General features: G+C 36.6%; 1 protein-coding gene across 5 annotated transcripts; it reads left to right on the plus strand.

The window, feature by feature from the left end:
- Window positions 1-1684: 1684 nt before the first annotated feature.
- LOC106065333 (sulfotransferase 1A3-like) lies at window positions 1685-17476 on the plus strand. Of its 5 annotated transcripts, none has more exons than XM_056006251.1 (7): window positions 1685-1844; window positions 8432-8644; window positions 9241-9437; window positions 12884-13004; window positions 13241-13344; window positions 13708-13903; window positions 14981-17476. In XM_056006251.1, exons 2-7 carry the CDS (start codon window positions 8455-8457, stop codon window positions 15094-15096), a joined length of 924 nt encoding a protein of 307 aa, XP_055862226.1. In that variant the 5' UTR covers window positions 1685-1844; window positions 8432-8454; the 3' UTR covers window positions 15097-17476. The 5 variants fall into 5 exon arrangements, with proteins under 5 accessions (XP_055862226.1, XP_055862227.1, XP_055862228.1 ...); XM_056006252.1 differs by having other exon boundaries at window positions 1692-1844; window positions 8439-8644; XM_056006253.1 differs by lacking the exon at window positions 1685-1844 and adding an exon at window positions 2214-2269.
- Window positions 17477-18789: the final 1313 nt, after the last annotated feature.

Consider the following 18789-nt stretch of genomic DNA (forward strand, 5'->3'; position numbering starts at 1 on the left):
ACTAAATGCAGTCCACAGTGGCACTTAAGTCTGAGACGGCTGTGATTATATCGGAGTTTCCGTCTCCTAGACTGGCTGCCCATTGGCCGCATTGCTGATTTGTTTCTACATCTTGAAGTTTGATGCCATCTAGAACTGCGTTGTATGTATTTTCAGTTTCTTTTGCTGTTATAAAAATAAAAGGTGATCTAACAGCAATATATGCTTTTTAATACTTGACTAAAATTAGTTTTTACACTCTTGCATAAATAATTAAAGCAGACATTATCTATAAAACATAGATTGCAAATAAGATCAAAGTTTGTGAATATGTCACTTGACTACATTTACAGCCTTTATTTGACAAGTATAGAGTATAGACCCTAATCTCTTTATAATAAAACACGGTGGCCCTTGGCATTCCTAGGAACATTCTCGTTGCCTGTCAGAGGGCGGTACTGCTGCAGACCTGCAACATCATCAGAAAATTCCTCGGTGGAAACTAATAAAGGGACTACGATGAATTTTGTTTCTCTTTAACGAAACTCGACCCTGGCTGCGCCAGAGAATGAATACTCGTTCTTTTCTAACAATAATAATAATATTAATAATAATAATCTGTATTATCCATAAGGAAATTTGTATTACAATTAGCGCATTACATTCACACCAGACTCACTAATAATTTACATGCGAAAAGTTCATATCTGATAGTTTCTATTTAATGATTAGATTGCCATGGAAACAAATACCTTGGTTAGGCCAATAATAGAATATGCATCCTCCGTTTGGGACCCCTCAACTCAAGATAACATTAAGAAACTGGAACAGACACAAAATAGACCAGTGAGAATAATAACAAACGAATATTCACACTTAACCAGAATAACACCTTTAGTAAAATCACTAAATTTAGAAAGTCTTCAGGACAGAAGACTCAAAAGTAAAGTAGCAACTATACATAAAACACTGAACCATAATCTTCAAATACAAAAACAAAATTTAATAAAATACTCTGAAAGACACAACAATAAAGGCACATTCCTCGTCCCATATGCTAGGACATAATTGTACAGATGCTCCTTCTTCCCTAGCGCTATTAGAGCTTGGAATGGGTTGCCTGAGCTAGCCAGGAAAACCAGTGACTTGGTTGAATTTAAGTCATTGGTTAATATGCATGAATAGATGCATGACGCGTAGGACGTAATCATCTTCTTTTTTGAAGTAACGTCTGTATTATATAAGATAAGAAGATAATAAGTTTTTGTGTCTGTTTGTCTTTGCTATCGGTGTCTTGTATCTCTTTTGGGATGGTAAAATCACGAAAACCTGACTCAAAGGGTGATTCTTTATTTCGAGGATCTTGTTAGCTTTTTTTATAGATGTTTGTCTCAAACAGCTGCCCAAATGGGTTTTGGTTTTTCGCCTACAATATATAATATAGTTTAGAGGTAACCAGCTTTGAAAAGGATTTGAGCCTTAAACCCTCGGTTATACCTTCTCTAGTCTATCCTTTATTTCTAAAAGTTGTTTCCAGAAGGACATAATTTTGTTGCTTTTTTTGTTGTTGTTTCTTTAGGTCTTAGTTAAAACAAAACCTCTGATAAATGGGCCTACCGCTCTGGTTGACGCCAACCTTAGAACGCCACTGCTCTCTGGGTTGAACTCTGATAAAAATGAAAGTAAGCCAACTAAAAAAATGGTTAAACTTTTTCCCTTTTAAACCGGACCAGAGTTTGTAAGGGTAAGGTAGGAATGGCTCACAGATAGTGTTTTAACACAGCACTATGTTAACCCAGGCAAGTTTGAGTTACTATGTCACTGTAGGTTGACTATCGACAAGCCTGGGCAGTAGCAGTTTTAAGGTAGGTTTTCCTACACTTTATTAAATGTGTATCAGGGGCGTAGCTAGGGATTTGGGGGCCCTGGGGGCTTGACCTCTTTTAGGGCCGCTGCAATTTGACATTCGACAATATGACATGAGGTGATGGTGTAATATTTAATATTTAATATAAACACTAATTTCGTATACTCACTTGGTCCCCCCCTTAAGGGGGGGGGGTCCCGTTTTTTTTTTCATATTTGGACCCCCATTCCCCACCCTTGTTACGCCACTGAGATGTATTATTATTATTGTTTTTTTTTCAACTTTCAACACTCAACGCTAAATATTTCTCTACAACACGGAAGTGAACTGAACTCAATAGAGTTGTGTTTAACATAAGGTCTTCTATTTGTTGTCTAGAAGCCAGGAAACAAATCTAAAGCTGGTAAACATTTCGTCTTCACGGTAAGAAAACAAAGTTAGCACTTGTAGCACTTGTTAGCACTTGTTAGCACTCATCTTATCTTATAGATTACAGACGTTTCTTAAAAAAAAAAAGAAGATAATTACGTCTTACGAATTTCATGTGTCAATCTAAGTCTTTGGTTTTCAGGGCTGATTCAGGCAACCCATTCCATTCTCTATTGGCAACAGGGAAGAAGTGGCACTTGTACGAATTTGTTCTAGCGTATGGAATAAGAAATGCTATCTTTATATTTCTTCTACAGCCCCCCCCCCAGCCTCCTACTAAAAATTGGCATGCCTAATTTTTATAAACTAATTAATAGTCAATCAGTTAATAGTGTGTGTGTGTGTGTGCGTGTTGTAACAAAACACTCAACTACGGTTCTGACTTTATTTAATTTTTTCGAAATTCTTGTTTCTGGTTTAATTTCATTATTTCTGTTTTTAATTCATATTCATTTATTAAATTAGATTTATTGAACTGCTGGGGAAGGGGAAAATAACCTATTTTTTTTTTAAATCTTTCTTTTGTTGTCACGTGATCACGTGACCTGATCTTGAACGGGGCGAGTTGACCTAGGTTCTGTGGAGACAAGAAGTCTCTCGTGAAGTGGAAGTTTGCAATCCCCGCTTATTGTTGTTTTTTTTCTTCTCATGTTTGTATTTTTTTGCTTTGCTCTTTATAATATTTTGATCTGGTTCTCCGCTGACGGCAAAGTTTAGGCACTACCCATTTATCACAAAGCTTATATAGACACTGTCTGTCTCTCTGTCTGTCTGGTACAATTTCTGTACAAGTAGTTTCTCCAATACACTTTCTCGGATCAGGTTGAAATTTCGCACAATGTTGCACCTAACAAAAGAAACAAAAACAAATATTAACCCTTACAGTGCTGAGCTGTTTTACAATGAGTTCATACAACATGGAATTACAATTCTGATGTTTAGAGACTAAACTACCACACGCGTTTTAAGGGTTAAACAATTAGTTTATTATTTATTAGGTAATTAATTATTATATTTGGCATTGAAAAGGGGAAATAAATGCTACTTATTGAAAGATGTGGCTGTATGGCGAGTTAATTCCCTTATTACTTTTGTCTGGTTCTATTTTTTCTCCCACTTCCCACAAGTCTCAGATCAAGTTGAAATTTTGCATAATTATTCATAGTCGATGACAAGACATAAATCAATTGAAAGAAAAACAACTAATCAATTAATTTTAGGTAATTCATAAATATTGGTTTATATAGAAAAAGAGAGCTTATTCCTGCAGAATTTAGATTCATGGCAGTGATTTTGTTGTTATTCTCTTTAGATAAGCTTTGTTTAAAAAAAAGATTGTTTTGAATATTTTTCTTGTTTGAGCGTAGTCTCCTGGATGTGTAAGTTTTCATTTTTTAAATTCGTATTTTTCTTTGTTTGTTATGTGGATGATTAAAACAAAGTCTATTAAAGTTCTACGCTAAACATTTGTCCATTTTACTCTGGTGTTCTGTGATATTAGTGTACGTGATTAAGATCTACTTATACAAAACACACTGGGGCTACAAGTAGAGCTGTACAATCGCGAATTGAGAGTTGAATCCCTCTAGTTCCAAGCTGAACTGCGAGGCCTCTATCATTTACCTTAGACAACGACCAATAAACACAGGCGCCAGCACATTGCCCGCGCCTTGAAACAACCAAAATGTGTAGGACATTTGAAAGGATAACATACTACTTCAACTAAACATGAACATATTTTTGAACGGCGAGCGAAAGTCTACAATCAGGGCCGGCCTTAGACATAGACAAACTAGGCAGCCGCCCAAGGCCTATGATTAGACAAGACTCATAGAATTTTGTTTTTAGAAAAATGTATAAACATGGATCAAATCTCAAATATAGAAGAACTCTCTGGCTCTGTGTCTGCTCTATGTCTGCTCTATGTCTGCTCTATGTCTGCTCTATGTCTGCTCTATGTCTGCTCTATGTCTGCTCTATGTCTGCTCTATGTCTGCTTACTTAGCTCTAAGTCTCGACGTTGGTTCCGCAAGGTTGTCATTGCCGGAAGTGGTAATAGATGTAAGCACTCCAATACTTATAAAATGTTACCTATTGGTTTGCGTCTCAAATAGCCTCTGACAACCAGTTCAATTCCTGGCCTTCACGTGTGGCTCAAATATTGACTCCGGCGGAATTGTTCTCACTAACAGGCGAGTAACTGGCGCCTTAACCAATAAGCTTCGGGCAGGAGGGGCTAGTTAGCCATGGCTGGCTACCCATCTAAGAGAAGGAAAACTCTGAATTAAAACCTCTGCGACGCCGCTGACCCCCAAACTGTATAGGCACTGCCATTCTTTTGGATACATCAGCTGCGTGGGGGGAACTGATGTGAGGGCGACATCGTTCCGACCACAGATAATGCCCAGGCATTCATCTCATTTCCATGAGATGATCCATAGTCGCTTCGTGACTAAAGGAGGCCATAGAAGTCTCTACGTTGATTCAAGGTTTGTTCGCTAATGTTTAGATCTACTTGTTAGACTATATACCTTAGAAGACCATTGTTTCTTTCTTTTAGTGAAATGTCGAAACGTTTTTTTAGTCTAGTGACCATAAAGTACATTCATGCTATCGGCGCTATTTAGTTTAGGCCTATTTGTTGATTTAGATATTGATACGTGAAGGTTTCTAATTCATGGCGTATTTTTCGGTCTTCATTTTTGTTTTTCTATTTCATCTGGTGCCACCCCATTGACTTAGCCTGGGGCGCCAATAACCTAAAGCCGGCCCTGCTCTAGGATTGGGGTAGGTCTGTTAGTTGACTGACTCCCTGTGTTAAATAATCATATACCCTCTTGATTCAGTGAGTTACTGCAAAGATAATGTGAAACTGATATGCGCTTTGAAACGTTGACACAGCGGTCCACATCCAGAACGCGTCAATCATCGTTGAATGACACTGGCGTATAGGTCTAATAATATTCTTTCCCTAGTCCAGGGGTCGGCAACCTGCGACTCGCGAGCCACATGCGGCTCTTTGGATGTTAAGATGCGGCTCTTTAGTTCCATACGCAAATATTATTTATTTTATTAAAAAAAAAAACATTTAAAAATGTTCTGATTCGATTAACGAGTATTAGGCAACAATTCTATCTCTCAGTCACATGTACTTTCAGCGCACCCCTCCCCCCCCATACTTTGAAATGTAACATATGCTGTTGTCTCAGTTGAAGGTTCTAGGACCTAGTCAGATATATTTTGACAAGATTTAAGAGAAAATTGGTCTGTTTCTCATTGCATACAGCGTTAAACAGTTCTTGACTCAAAAACATAGCAGGTATTAATCAATTTGTTTCTCTGTATTAGGCTGCATATTACGAGTGCTGTCAACTTGGGTGTATTTAGTAGGCCACAAGTGTTGTATTTAGTAGGCCACAAGTGTTGTATTTAGTAGACCACATGTGTTGTATTTAGTAGGCCACAAGTGTTGTATTTAGTAGGCCACATGTGTTGTATTTAGTAGACCACATGTGTTGTATTTAGTAGACCACATGTGTTGTATTTAGTAGGCCACAAGTGTTGTATTTAGTAGGCCACATGTGTTGTATTTAGTAGACCACATGTGTTGTATTTAGTAGACCACAAGTGTTGTATTTAGTAGGCCACAAGTGTTGTATTTAGTAGACCACATGTGTTGTATTTAGTAGACCACATGTGTTGTATTTAGTAGGCCACAAGTGTTGTATTTAGTAGACCACATGTGTTGTATTTAGTAGACCACATGTGTTGTATTTAGTAGGCCACAAGTGTTGTATTTAGTAGGCCACAAGTGTTGTATTTAGTAGACCACAAGTGTTGTATTTAGTAGGCCACATGTGTTGTATTTAGTAGGCCACAAGTGTTGTATTTAGTAGACCACAAGTGTTGTATTTAGTAGGCCACAAGTGTTGTATTTAGTAGGCCACAAGTGTTGTATTTAGTAGGCCACAAGTGTTGTATTTAGTAGGCCACATGTGTTGTATTTAGTAGGCCACAAGTGTTGTATTTAGTAGGCCACAAGTGTTGTATTTAGTAGGCCACAAGTGTTGTATTTAGTAGGCCACAAGTGTTGTATTTAGTAGGCCACAAGTGTTGTATTTAGTAGGCCACATGTGTTGTATTTAGTAGGCCACAAGTGTTGTATTTAGTAGGCCACAAGTGTTGTATTTAGTAGGCCACAAGTGTTGTATTTAGTAGACCACATGTGTTGTATTTAGTAGACCACATGTGTTGTATTTAGTAGGCCACAAGTGTTGTATTTAGTAGGCCACATGTGTTGTATTTAGTAGGCCACAAGTGTTGTATTTAGTAGGCCACATGTGTTGTATTTAGTAGGCCACAAGTGTTGTATTTAGTAGGCCACAAGTGTTGTATTTAGTAGGCCACAAGTGTTGTATTTAGTAGGCCACAAGTGTTGTATTTAGTAGGCCACAAGTGTTGTATTTAGTAGGCCACAAGTGTTGTATTTAGTAGGCCACATGTGTTGTATTTAGTAGACCACAAGTGTTGTATTTAGTAGACCACATGTGTTGTATTTAGTAGACCACATGTGTTGTATTTAGTAGGCCACAAGTGTTGTATTTAGTAGGCCACAAGTGTTGTATTTAGTAGGCCACAAGTGTTGTATTTAGTAGGCCACAAGTGTTGTATTTAGTAGGCCACATGTGTTGTATTTAGTAGACCACAAGTGTTGTATTTAGTAGGCCACATGTGTTGTATTTAGTAGACCACAAGTGTTGTATTTAGTAGGCCACAAGTGTTGTATTTAGTAGGCCACATGTGTTGTATTTAGTAGGCCACAAGTGTTGTATTTAGTAGGCCACAAGTGTTGTATTTAGTAGGCCACAAGTGTTGTATTTAGTAGGCCACAAGTGTTGTATTTAGTAGGCCACAAGTGTTGTATTTAGTAGACCACAAGTGTTGTATTTAGTAGGCCACATGTGTTGTATTTAGTAGACCACAAGTGTTGTATTTAGTAGGCCACAAGTGTTGTATTTAGTAGGCCACATGTGTTGTATTTAGTAGACCACAAGTGTTGTATTTAGTAGGCCACAAGTGTTGTATTAAGTAGACCACAAGTGTTGTATTTAGTAGACCACAAGTGTTGTATTTAGTAGACCACAAGTGTTGTATTTAGTAGGCCACAAGTGTTGTATTTAGTAGGCCACAAGTGTTGTATTTAGTAGGCCACAAGTGTTGTATTTAGTAGGCCACAAGTGTTGTATTTAGTAGGCCACAAGTGTTGTATTTAGTAGGCCACAAGTGTTGTATTTAGTAGGCCACATGTGTTGTATTTAGTAGACCACAAGTGTTGTATTTAGTAGGCCACAAGTGTTGTATTTATTAAATTTATTGTATAACTGAAAGACGACAAAATCTTTTGAAGCCGTGTCCAGTTACAGAAATAAGTAATACATCATTAGCGTGTTGTTATTACAATACTCTACAGGAGTCAAAACTTTAGAGAGGGTGAGTGGGTGGGCGAAGGGTGGACTTGGACACAGATCTTAAAAACGGCTCTAACGATTTTTCTAGAAATTTTACAGTTGATATATATGCTGAGAAAAGAATTACTAGTTCGTCTGCAACACGGCCAAAAACTCTAGTTTGACATTTATCATTTTTCAAGTAAAAATAACGAAATACATTTAAATTTGACTAGAGAACTAGATCTAGGTCTAGATCAAACATCGGCTTTGAAAGGACTATAGCGTTCGGGAATTTCCGAAAATTAGGCATTATTGATTCAAGAGTTTAAAAAAATGAATGTTCAGAAAATTTTCGCGCCTCGACTTGTAAGTCTTGATCTAAAGGCCTAACTTTGAAATATTATAAAGTCTAGTAGATTTATACATTCGCTTATCCAGGATTCTTTCTCGGGAGGAGGGGGAGGTTTCATTGTTTTTTAATCTAACATTCATAAGTTATTCAGAGAAAAACAGACGCTCTATAAGTTGTCTTTTTAAAAGGGTATTTTTATATAGTAATAGATCTTTAAACACATTGTTTAATGATTAATCATAAATTTAATTAAAACCAAATTAGAATATTACTTTGAACACGTCTGAAATGGCTAGAATCTAGATCTTAGAGAAAATTAGCTTCTACGCTATTATTGATATCAATCGCTGTTAGATTTCAGGATCCTATTGGTAGGAATGTCGTCAGACTCCGGAGAAGTCCCTCCTTTTGGGACGCCTTCACTCTTCAATAAACCTCTACTAGAAGCTTACGGCTGGAAGATGCGTCCGTTTCCGGGAGTCAAAGACCAAGTCGCCCACGTGGAGGCCACTCGAAAATTACGCATCAGGGACGACGATGTGCTGGTAGCGGCATTTCCTAAATGTGGTAAGTGAATGCGCTTTTAGGGGCTTCATGTATGCTCAACTTGAAAGATAAATGATATTCAGTTTAGAACTGTGACAATGAGTTTAGAGCTGTCCGGCGCCATAACGTTCTGCTTCCCACGAGCCGAGGAACAATACTCATGTTGAAACCTGTCAAATTAACAATCAAACTAAAAAAAAAATACTAATACTAAAAAAAAAATTAAATAAAAAAGAAAGAACTCCGCACTTACAACCATATGTCTTATTAATCTAGGTTATTTTCCTTATTCGATATCAAACGATACAATTAATAACCAATGATTATTTGACTTATTTGTTAATCTTTTAATTGATTTGTGTTTTGTTAGGTACAAATACATAAATGTTTAAAGCTTCAACTTTAATGGGTGTTGGAGAAATAGCGTGTTCAGTTATCTAAGGGGACGAAACCCTACACATTTTCGGAAAATTCTTGGCCAGTTGGCGATCTGGCCACAGTTTTTTTTTGTGTGTGGCCATAACATATGTATTCTTTAACGCAACGGGCTAGGGGACTGATGAAGGTAAAAACAATCCAAATAAAACTCAGAACTATTCTTTGATTTTGTCTTTCAGGTACTCACTGGCTATGGGAGGTAACTCAAATGTTGCTTCGGCAGACGACGGACTACGAGAAAAGAACCAAAGAACAAGTCATGCTTGAATCTCCTGGCGGGCTGGAAAGAGCTGAACAGGAGCCTTCGCCTAGAATTTTGAATTCCCATTATCCATTTGTACATCTGCCACAAGAAATTATTTCAAAGAAGACAAAGGTTAGAGGTCACGATTTATGTAGATTTATAAATGCGTTTTGATAAATTAGTTACCAGATAGTGAGCCACAACCAAGATAGTAAACTAAAGAAGTACAATGATATTCAGAGAGTTTTTTTAACATAGATATGCTCCCCTTGTGTCTTTTCGTATTTGTGTAATATAAGTGAAATTCTTTATTATCCTTTATTCTAGGATCTTGTTAGACTAAAGAGGCCAATCCTTTAAACTGAAACACATCTATGGTCACATGTTAGGGATTGGTAATTACCAGACTCTGCAAAGTTTTCCGCTTTTTTTCCGCTTCTGATGTGTTTACATCTTTGATCCAGGACTTCCTTCATTATGTTTGCTGTCCATGAGGTCATACCCTGTTCTTTGTTTTAATCAACCGTTGGTGTCAATCTTGAGAAGCTTCATGTTAAGCTTCTATACATCAGTAAGGACGTTCTTCCGCTCACTCCCTATTTGTTACACCACCATGCACTATATCCTGTGGAATTCGACTCTGTGGTCATCTACATACACACAGATATACATTTAGCAGCAATCAGTCAATGTTCAAATTGTTGTCCTATTATAATTCGCTATGAGTTAATTAGCTAGCTCAATGAACAGGGCCTGCATGAGGTAAATGGACACCCTAGGCGAAGTGAATTTCGTGGCCCCAAAGGAATGATAAAATCAATCCAAACCGAAAATATATAAAATTAAAACTGAAAACAAAAAATTACGCAATTTATTAAAAACATACCTGTATGATCTAGAGCAGTGATGTCCAACCTTCTTCAGCCCGCGGGCCAAATAAATTTCCCACACTCTTGTCGCGGGCCACATCATTGCGAAAATGGAAAAGCAATAGAGCAGACAAAACAAAATGTGTCTATTTTTCTATTTATTGTGTTCACTCAAAGCCAAGTTTTTTATTCATCATTCCCATTTATTCAACACTCAAATGTCGACCAACAAGCTACCAATCACGTTGCTACCAAAAGAAGTCAACTAAAAATGGCTAGGACACGGTTCGGTTATTTTTGTATCATCTATTTTACATTCCCATTTATTGTATTTTGGAGAGAAGTTCGGATGTGGCCCGCGGGCCGTATTTTAGGCATCACTGATCTAGAGTATTCTATAGCTTAGAGCTAGACTAGTGGACATAGAGCCAAAGATAGCTGCTATTTGAGATTTAAAAGAGACAGAGCTAGGTCAGTAGACACAGAGCCAAAGATAGCTTCTATTTGAGATTTAAAAGAGACAGAGCTAGGTCAGTAGACATAGAGCCAAAGATAGCTTCTATTTGAGATTTGAAAGAGACAGAGCTAGGTCAGTAGACATAGAGCCAAAGATAGCTTCTATTTGAGATTTGAAAGAGACAGAGCTAGGTCAGTAGACATAGAGCCAAACATAGCTGCTATTTGAGATTTGAAAGAGACAGAGCTAGGTCAGTAAACATAGAGCCAAAGATAGCTTCTATTTGAGATTTGAAAGAGACAGAGCTAGGTCAGTAGACATAGAGCCAAAGATAGCTTCTATTTGAGATTTGAAAGAGACAGAGCTAGGTCAGTAGACATAGAGCCAAAGATAGCTTCTATTTGAGATTTGAAAGAGACAGAGCTTTGTCAGTAGACATAGAGCCAAAGATAGCTTCTATTTGAGATTTGAAAGAGACAGAGCTAGGTCAGTAGACATAGAGCCAAAAATAGCTTCTATTTGAAATTTGAAAGAGACAGAGCTAGGTCAGTAGACATAGAGCCAAAGATAGCTTCTATTTGAGATTTGATAGAGGCAGAGCTGGGTCAGTAGACATAGAGCCAAAGATAGCTTCTATTTGAGATTTGAAAGAGACAGAGCTGGGTCAGTAGACAAAGAGCCAAACATAGCTGCTATTTGAAATTTGAAAGAGACAGAGCTAGGTCAGTAGACATAGAGCCAAAGATAGCTGCTATTTGAAATTTGAAAGAGACAGAGCTAGGTCAGTAGACACAGAGCCAAAGATAGCTGGTATTTGAGATTTGAAAGAGACAGAGCTAGGTCAGTAGACATAGAGCCAAAGATAGCTGCTATTTGAGATTTGAAAGAGACAGAGCTAGGTCAGTAGACATAGAGCCAAAGATAGCTTCTATTTGAGATTTGAAAGAGACAGAGCTAGGTCAGTAGACATAGAGCCAAAGATAGCTTCTATTTGAGATTTGAAAGAGACAGAGCTAGGTCAGTAGACACAGAGCCAAAGATAGCTGCTATTTGAGATTTGAAAGAGACAGAGCTAGGTCAGTAGACATAGAGCCAAAGATAGCTTCTATTTGAGATTTGAAAGAGACAGAGCTAGGTCAGTAGACATAGAGCCAAAGATAGCTTCTATTTGAGATTTGAAAGAGACAGAGCTAGGTCAGTAGACATAGAGCCAAAGATAGCTTCTATTTGAGATTTGAAAGAGACAGAGCTAGGTCAGTAGACATAGAGCCAAAGATAGCTGCTATTTGAGATTTGAAAGAGACAGAGCTAGGTCAGTAGACATAGAGCCAAAGATAGCTTCTATTTGAGATTTGAAAGAGACAGAGCTAGGTCAGTAGACATAGAGCCAAAGATAGCTTCTATTTGAGATTTGAAAGAGACAGAGCTAGGTCAGTAGACATAGAGCCAAAAATAGCTTCTATTTGAGATTTGAAAGAGACAGAGCTAGGTCAGTAGACATAGAGCCAAAGATAGCTTCTATTTCAGATTTAAAAGAGACAGAGCTAGGTCAGTAGACATAGAGCCAAAGATAGATGCTATTTGAGATTTGAAAGAGACAGAGATAGGTCAGTAGACATAGAGCCAAAGATAGCTTCTATTTGAGATTTGAAAGAGACATAGCTAGGTCAGTAGACATAGAGCCAAAGATAGCTTCTATTTGAGATTTGAAAGAGACAGAGCTAGGTCAGTAGACATAGAGCCAAAGATAGCTTCTATTTGAGATTTGAAAGAGACAGAGCTAGGTCAGTAGACATAGAGCCAAAGATAGCTGCTATTTGAGATTTGAAAGAGACAGAGCTAGGTCAGTAGACATAGAGCCAAAGATAGCTTCTATTTGAGATTTGAAAGAGACATAGAGCTAGGTCAGTAGACAGAGTGCCAAAGATAGCTGCTATTTGAGATTTGAAAGAGACAGAGCTAGGTCAGTAGACATAGAGCCAAAGATAGCTTCTATTTGAGATTTGAAAGAGACAGAGCTAGGTCAGTAGACTGAGTGCCAAAGAGCTCTTCTATGTTAGAGATTTCATCCAAGTTTTGCTATTTTTATCCAAATACTTTTTAAAGTCACGTGAGAGGCCCTGTCGGCTGCCTAGTTATTTTATGCCTAAGGCTGGTTCTGCAAAGAAGTAGAATGCTTGGTCCAACACTGAATGACCAAGGTCCATTTCTAGTCAAGCTAATCTTTTTAAAAACTTTTTTTTTCCTCCCAGATAATCCATGTCATAAGAAATCCCAAAGACACTGCTGTCTCCATGTTTTGGCACACTCAGACTATCTTCAACGCAAAAGATCTTCAGTTTCAGGACCTCTTAGATGCCGTGATGGGAAAGTGTGAGTTAACATTGACCTTGTTGTGCATGGATGACCATTATGGTCATATCTCTCTTTCATAATAAATATTACTGTGTTTGTGTGAGTGTATCTATGGTCGTGTACAGGTTTGACCTAACTTTCTTGAAGACTTCTTTTTTTTTAACTGTCTTGCGTGATCAAATACGTTTTAACAAATATTTTTTTTATTTGTTTCGTTGTTTCTAAAAACATGTTGTTTTTTTTTATCTTACCAGCACAGCTGCCAACTCAGTTTGACTACTTACAGCAGATGTCAGAGTTTGAACGAACACATACAGATCATCCAATCAAACACATTTACTATGAGGACATGAAGAAGGCAAGGACGCTGGGATATTCTTTCGATATTATCTTATTATAAAACGTCATTAATTAATTACCTCCTAGGGCTTATATTTTGTTAAATACATATTTGAAAATAGGAATGTTATTTATGATCTTTGGGTGGACGCTTCACAGTCTCCTCTTTTTGCAATCTTTTATTTGCAAAAAATCTGTGTTTGGTTGGATGTCTCAGAGTTTGTGTAGTTAGTCTGTCCGTCCGTCTGTCACGTTTTGATCACAAAAACTAGAAAAGATATTTAAAGTCCGACCTAATGATCATTTAGAACTAGCAACTCTGGTGCAATATCTTATTTTTTTCTAATTACTAAATCTTCTCAAAAACCTTTAATTTATACAGGAGCCCGTTAAGATAATCAAAGACTTGGCTCAGTTTCTCAATGTACCATCCAGTGATGAGTTCTGTCAGGATGTGGCCAACGCTTGCAGCTTTGATAAAATGAAGAAAATTGAAGAGACTGGAGCCAAGGATTTTCCAAAGGAACTCAATGATGCCATCACAGGTGCTGGTGGCAGTCTAAAATTTTATAGAAAAGGTAAATTGACAGATTTTCATTTGTAGACGCTTTTATGGAGTGGAATTCATTTATATCTATAAAAAAAATAAAATATGTATAAAGTTTTCTTTATTGACAATCTATACTTGTCTCGTAGTAAGTTGATGAAACAAAAACTAATTTTTTGTTTGGTAAAAGTTTGTACACGTTATTTCTCCCTCACCCTCATCTCAAATCAAGTCTGAAAGTTTACAGGATTGTTTCTTGTAACCGACAAAACAAGAATCAATCAAAATAAAAAAAATAAGTTATTTAACTATTGGTAATTAATTCTTTTGTTTGGTATCTTCAATAATGGAAAGAAATTGTACTTGACTGAAGTGTAAGTTAAGTTGAATAAGCCCTCTATGTATTTAAACGAACGGCAAATGCCGATTAGCGGCTTCGCAGACTCTGCCAGGGCGTAGAGTCGTGTGCTGCAAGCTACTAAAGGGTCACCGGCTCCTGATTTTTTCACAGAGTTCACTATTAAAGCCTTTCGCATGTTTGGGTATAGCTTCAATGCAGCAGAGGTTCGAACTTGGAGCTTTCCTTTTCCTAGGTGGGTAGCCAGCCTAGGCTGTCGAGCGCCTCCTGCCCAAATCTTACTGGCTTAGATTAAAAGAATATTTATAAACAATATAAACACATTAGTATGTGAATTCAAAGACCGCACCAGAAACCAAGAGATTAGAGACAGGGTTACTGCAGCAATTGGACCCCATTATGACCTTCCAACTACTGAAAAAAAAAACGCAAGCTTAAAATCTATGGCCATATTACAAGATCTTCGGGGCTCGTAAAGAGCTTCCTTCAAGGAACAGAAACAGGAAAAAGAAGAAGAGGCAGACAGAGAAAGCAAAGGGAGGACAACACAAAAGAATGGACAGGCCTGCCATTCAAAGAGGCTCTAAGGCAAAAGGCAGAGAGAAATGGAAAAAGACAGTCGACGAATCTTGCATGGTGCCCTAACGGTTTAACAGACTAAGGGATAGGTAAAGGTAAAAAATACACATCGATTCAGCCGTTTAGTGTGATTAGAATGAGTGTTAAAATATATTGTTCCTTTCTATACAGGAATCATTGGAGATTGGAAAAATATGTTCACAGTAGCACAGAATGAAACATTTGACGCCTTCATTGATTCTTGCATCAAAACCAAGGGACTGAACTACGCTTTCATTTTTGAATAAAATTTTAAAGTATTTTAATGTTGATGCTTGGGAAACGTTTTATTTCTGAGTGGTCAGAAAACAAAAAGACAAACCATTTAATGAATTAATGAATCAATATTTGTTTATTTTCACAATACAATACGCATATACTGAAATGTGACATTTTAACAAATTATTAAAGTGGTTAAATATTACAACTTGAAAGATTTTTCAAAGTCGCATATATAGTAGTCATCCTCGTATTGCTATGGAAGAACTGCAAATCATTGGGCTTAAATTTCATATATAACATTTATTATAAGCTTTTTTTTTTTAAAAAGTTTTTTTTTTAATGTTTTCTTCTTGTTGTTTTATTGTTATTCGCTTGTTTATTTAGGCATGAACTTACTCGTTAAGATACATAAAATTATGCTATAAGTTGACAGTAAATGTAAATCTTGTCATTCAGGGGGTGTTCAAATTGACGGCATGACGCATTTTTTACGGGATTTTATCATGTACAGTAAGGATAAAAACCTCAATGTGTCTCTTTTATCTGTAGATCAAGAAAAAGCCTTTGACCGAGAAAGCCATAGCTTCCTGTTCAAGGAGCTTGAGAAATGTAAAATAAGTTCCCTGTTAATCAGATATATAAAGCTTGTCTATACCAATGCAACAAGTAGATTGATAATTAATCATTCTCTCAGTAGGAGTATCCTCATACAAAGGTCTGTCAGACAGGGCTGTCCCTTATCCCCCTTCTTGTATATCCTTTGCTTGGAACCCTTCTTGGAATCTGTAAGATCTGACCCATCCATTATTGGGATAAATATACCGGGTCGTTCCTTCTCAACCATCAAAGTCAAAGCCTATGCGGATGATACAACCTTTTTTCCATCTTCAGAGCAAGATATTGAGAATATACTAAAGAAATTTACACTTTTCGGAGAAGCTAGTAGTTCAAAAATAAATATAAATAAATCCTCTGTAATGGGACTAGGGAAATGGAAATTCAAAGAGAATTGCGCTTTCAGAATTGTTGATAAAATCAAGATTTGTGGTATTGTCTATACCTGTAATCCCTTGTTCTATTGTAAAGACCAGTGGGAGAATATTTTTGTCAAAGCCTCAAACTTAATTAAACTTTATCAGCACACAGGTTCTACAATATTTGGTAGAGCTGTATTGATAAATAGTTTGGTCATTCCAAAGATTGTCTATTTAGCTAACATTACAGAGCCACCTCCTAAATTCTTAAACAAGCTGAACAAGTTAATTAGAAGCTTTATATTTAAAAACACTATTAGGAGCATTAAGCACACTACACTCATTCAAAACAAAGAGGATGGGGGGATAAACTTGCAAGATGTTAAAACAAAAATACAGTCGCTAAGGCTAAAATTTGTAGGTCAAGTAGTTGGAAACCCAACAAACTTTCCCTTGACAATTTACTATTATGGTTTAAGATTAAGTAGTCTTCTTCCAATACACAATGATACTCCTCACTATTTTGGTACAGTCACTCATCCATTTTACAGATCTATTTCAAGAGTTTTACCTGGTAATGAACATTTAATACACAACAAAACCAAAGAATCATACACAACACTTAAAAAGCTGTTACAGGAAAGCCTAGTGAATAGGATTAAGTGGGGGAGAGTTCTTGGGGTGACAGAATTCAAGGACACATTCATAAACCTACACAGTAAACATATCCCACCAAAAGCTAGAGAGATTAGTTATAGACTTATCTTTGGGATGACCCCTATGGTTAGAAGACGGGCAAATGACCGTGAATGTCTATTATGCCACCTTGAAAATTCTGATAACGAAAAACACATGTATTTGGAATGTCCATTATTCCTTCAAGTTAGAAGTACTGTAATGGACCTATTGGAAGCAAACTGTGGCAATTATGTAAATGTTAACTTGTCTATTATTTTAAACAAGCTGCCAAAACTAAAAAATAAAATGATACATAACTTTAACTTGATTATTGTTTCCGAATACAGGAATCTTGTTTGGGCTACCTGGCTCAAATGTCTACATAATAATAAGGTGTTTGATCCTAATCACTTGGAAATAACATTTAGAAAAATAATGGACTTTAGGGTAGAGAATTATCTAGTTTGATTTTCATATACCTGTATAATGCTCATGTAGTTTTCCAGAAATAGGGTGTTGGGGGTCAGGGATATCTGATATTGTGTTGATTGTTCTGGAGTAGAGTATACTTGTATCATTTTTCTGTCTTTAGGGGGTTCATTGGTTAGGTAGTATGTCTTTGATATTAAATAATATTTCTGTTACTGTTATTATATTTTTAGGTTAATCACTTTTCAATTGTTTATGATTTAATACTTGTGAATTATGATAACTTACAAATAAAAACATATTAAAAAAAAAAAAAAAAAAAAAAGCCCACAAAAGAGGCAAAATGGCCCATAAAAGAGGCATATAAAGCCCAAAAAAGAGGCAAAGAAAAGAGGCATAAAGCCCAAGGATTCCTATGATGATAAAGCTAAACCTGAATAGCGCAAATTCTGAGGTTTCCTTTAAAAAAAATAACATCTGGAGACCGGTACCGGTCTGTCAACTTGTGGAGGTTTCTCTACTAGTGATTTGGGAAAGCGGTCATAGTAATAGAGTTCAGCCTGTATACAATGGCGTGGGACTTATGACTGAGTGATGTACACGAACAATGTTTTGTGTTGATTAGTCTGCTTTGTTTTTCTTATATCAACAGTTTCAGGAATTCAATCGCTCCAACAAAAACATTTAGACTTCTTGGAACCTTTGGGCTTCCATAGGATATTGTATATACAAGCCTCCCCCACAGTTTCAGAATGACAACACACCATCCATAAAAACGTCTGTGTGTGTATGTGTCCCAGAACTGTTGGACTTTACTAGTAAATAAAGACAAAAACTTCAAAACTTCGGAGATCAGGCATTTCGTGTGAGATGCAAGCCCATGTGGATTGTATGGCTTAAAATTATGCGGACCTTCATGCGACTAGGGCAGGAAAAAGGACAAGCAAATGAAAGCAAGAACTATGAACAATTTCTGAACAAAGCTTTTACATTTGTTGTGATACCATAAAATTCGTTGTTTTTTTAAATGTATTTTTTTGATAATAAAGTGGAAAAAAAAAGACTTATGGATTTATTTACATAAAATAAATGTTGGGCTTGTATTAGGATCTAGGATGTATTTGTATGTGTTCTTAAGTGGCTACTTAATGTGTTGGACTCCCTCAGAAGTTCTCGGCACCTTGTTTTGTAGCCCTTTGGGTCATGCACAAGATAATTGTGTGGATATATCTATGATGATTGTGTGAATATATCCATGATGATTGTGTGGATATATCTATGATGATTGTGTGGATATATCTATGATGATTGTGTGGATATATCTATGATGATTGTGTGGATATATCTATGATGATTGTGTGGATATATCTATGTTTGATATGTGGGTGCTGTCATGCATGTATTAGTGTGTAAATATTGGTGTGTGTTTACCTTTATTCTTGGTTAGTTATCCTTTAGTTGTTGGTAACATTTTTCTGTCTCCAATGGTTTCAATCGTTATGTGGTATTACAGTGGTGTATATATTTGATTTTAAATTATAATTTTATTATTATTATTGTTATAATTTTGTAAAGTAAGCGTTTGACCCAATGGAGGTGTTACATAGAAAAGAAGGTTGGTGAGGCTCGTGGAGCCTT

This window comes from Biomphalaria glabrata, chromosome 12 (assembly GCF_947242115.1).
Source record: "Biomphalaria glabrata chromosome 12, xgBioGlab47.1, whole genome shotgun sequence".
NCBI classification, from domain to species: domain Eukaryota; kingdom Metazoa; phylum Mollusca; class Gastropoda; family Planorbidae; genus Biomphalaria; species Biomphalaria glabrata.

Coding starts and splice junctions, on each gene's coding strand:
- LOC106065333 (XM_056006251.1), top strand. CDS start 8,455: ATGTCGTCAGACTCCGGAGAAGTCCCTCCTTTTGGGACGCCTTCACTC. Junction 9,438..12,883: donor TTATTTCAAAGAAGACAAAG/GTTAGAGGTCAC, acceptor TTTTCCTCCCAG/ATAATCCATGTCATAAGAAA. Junction 13,345..13,707: donor ACTATGAGGACATGAAGAAG/GCAAGGACGCTG, acceptor TAATTTATACAG/GAGCCCGTTAAGATAATCAA.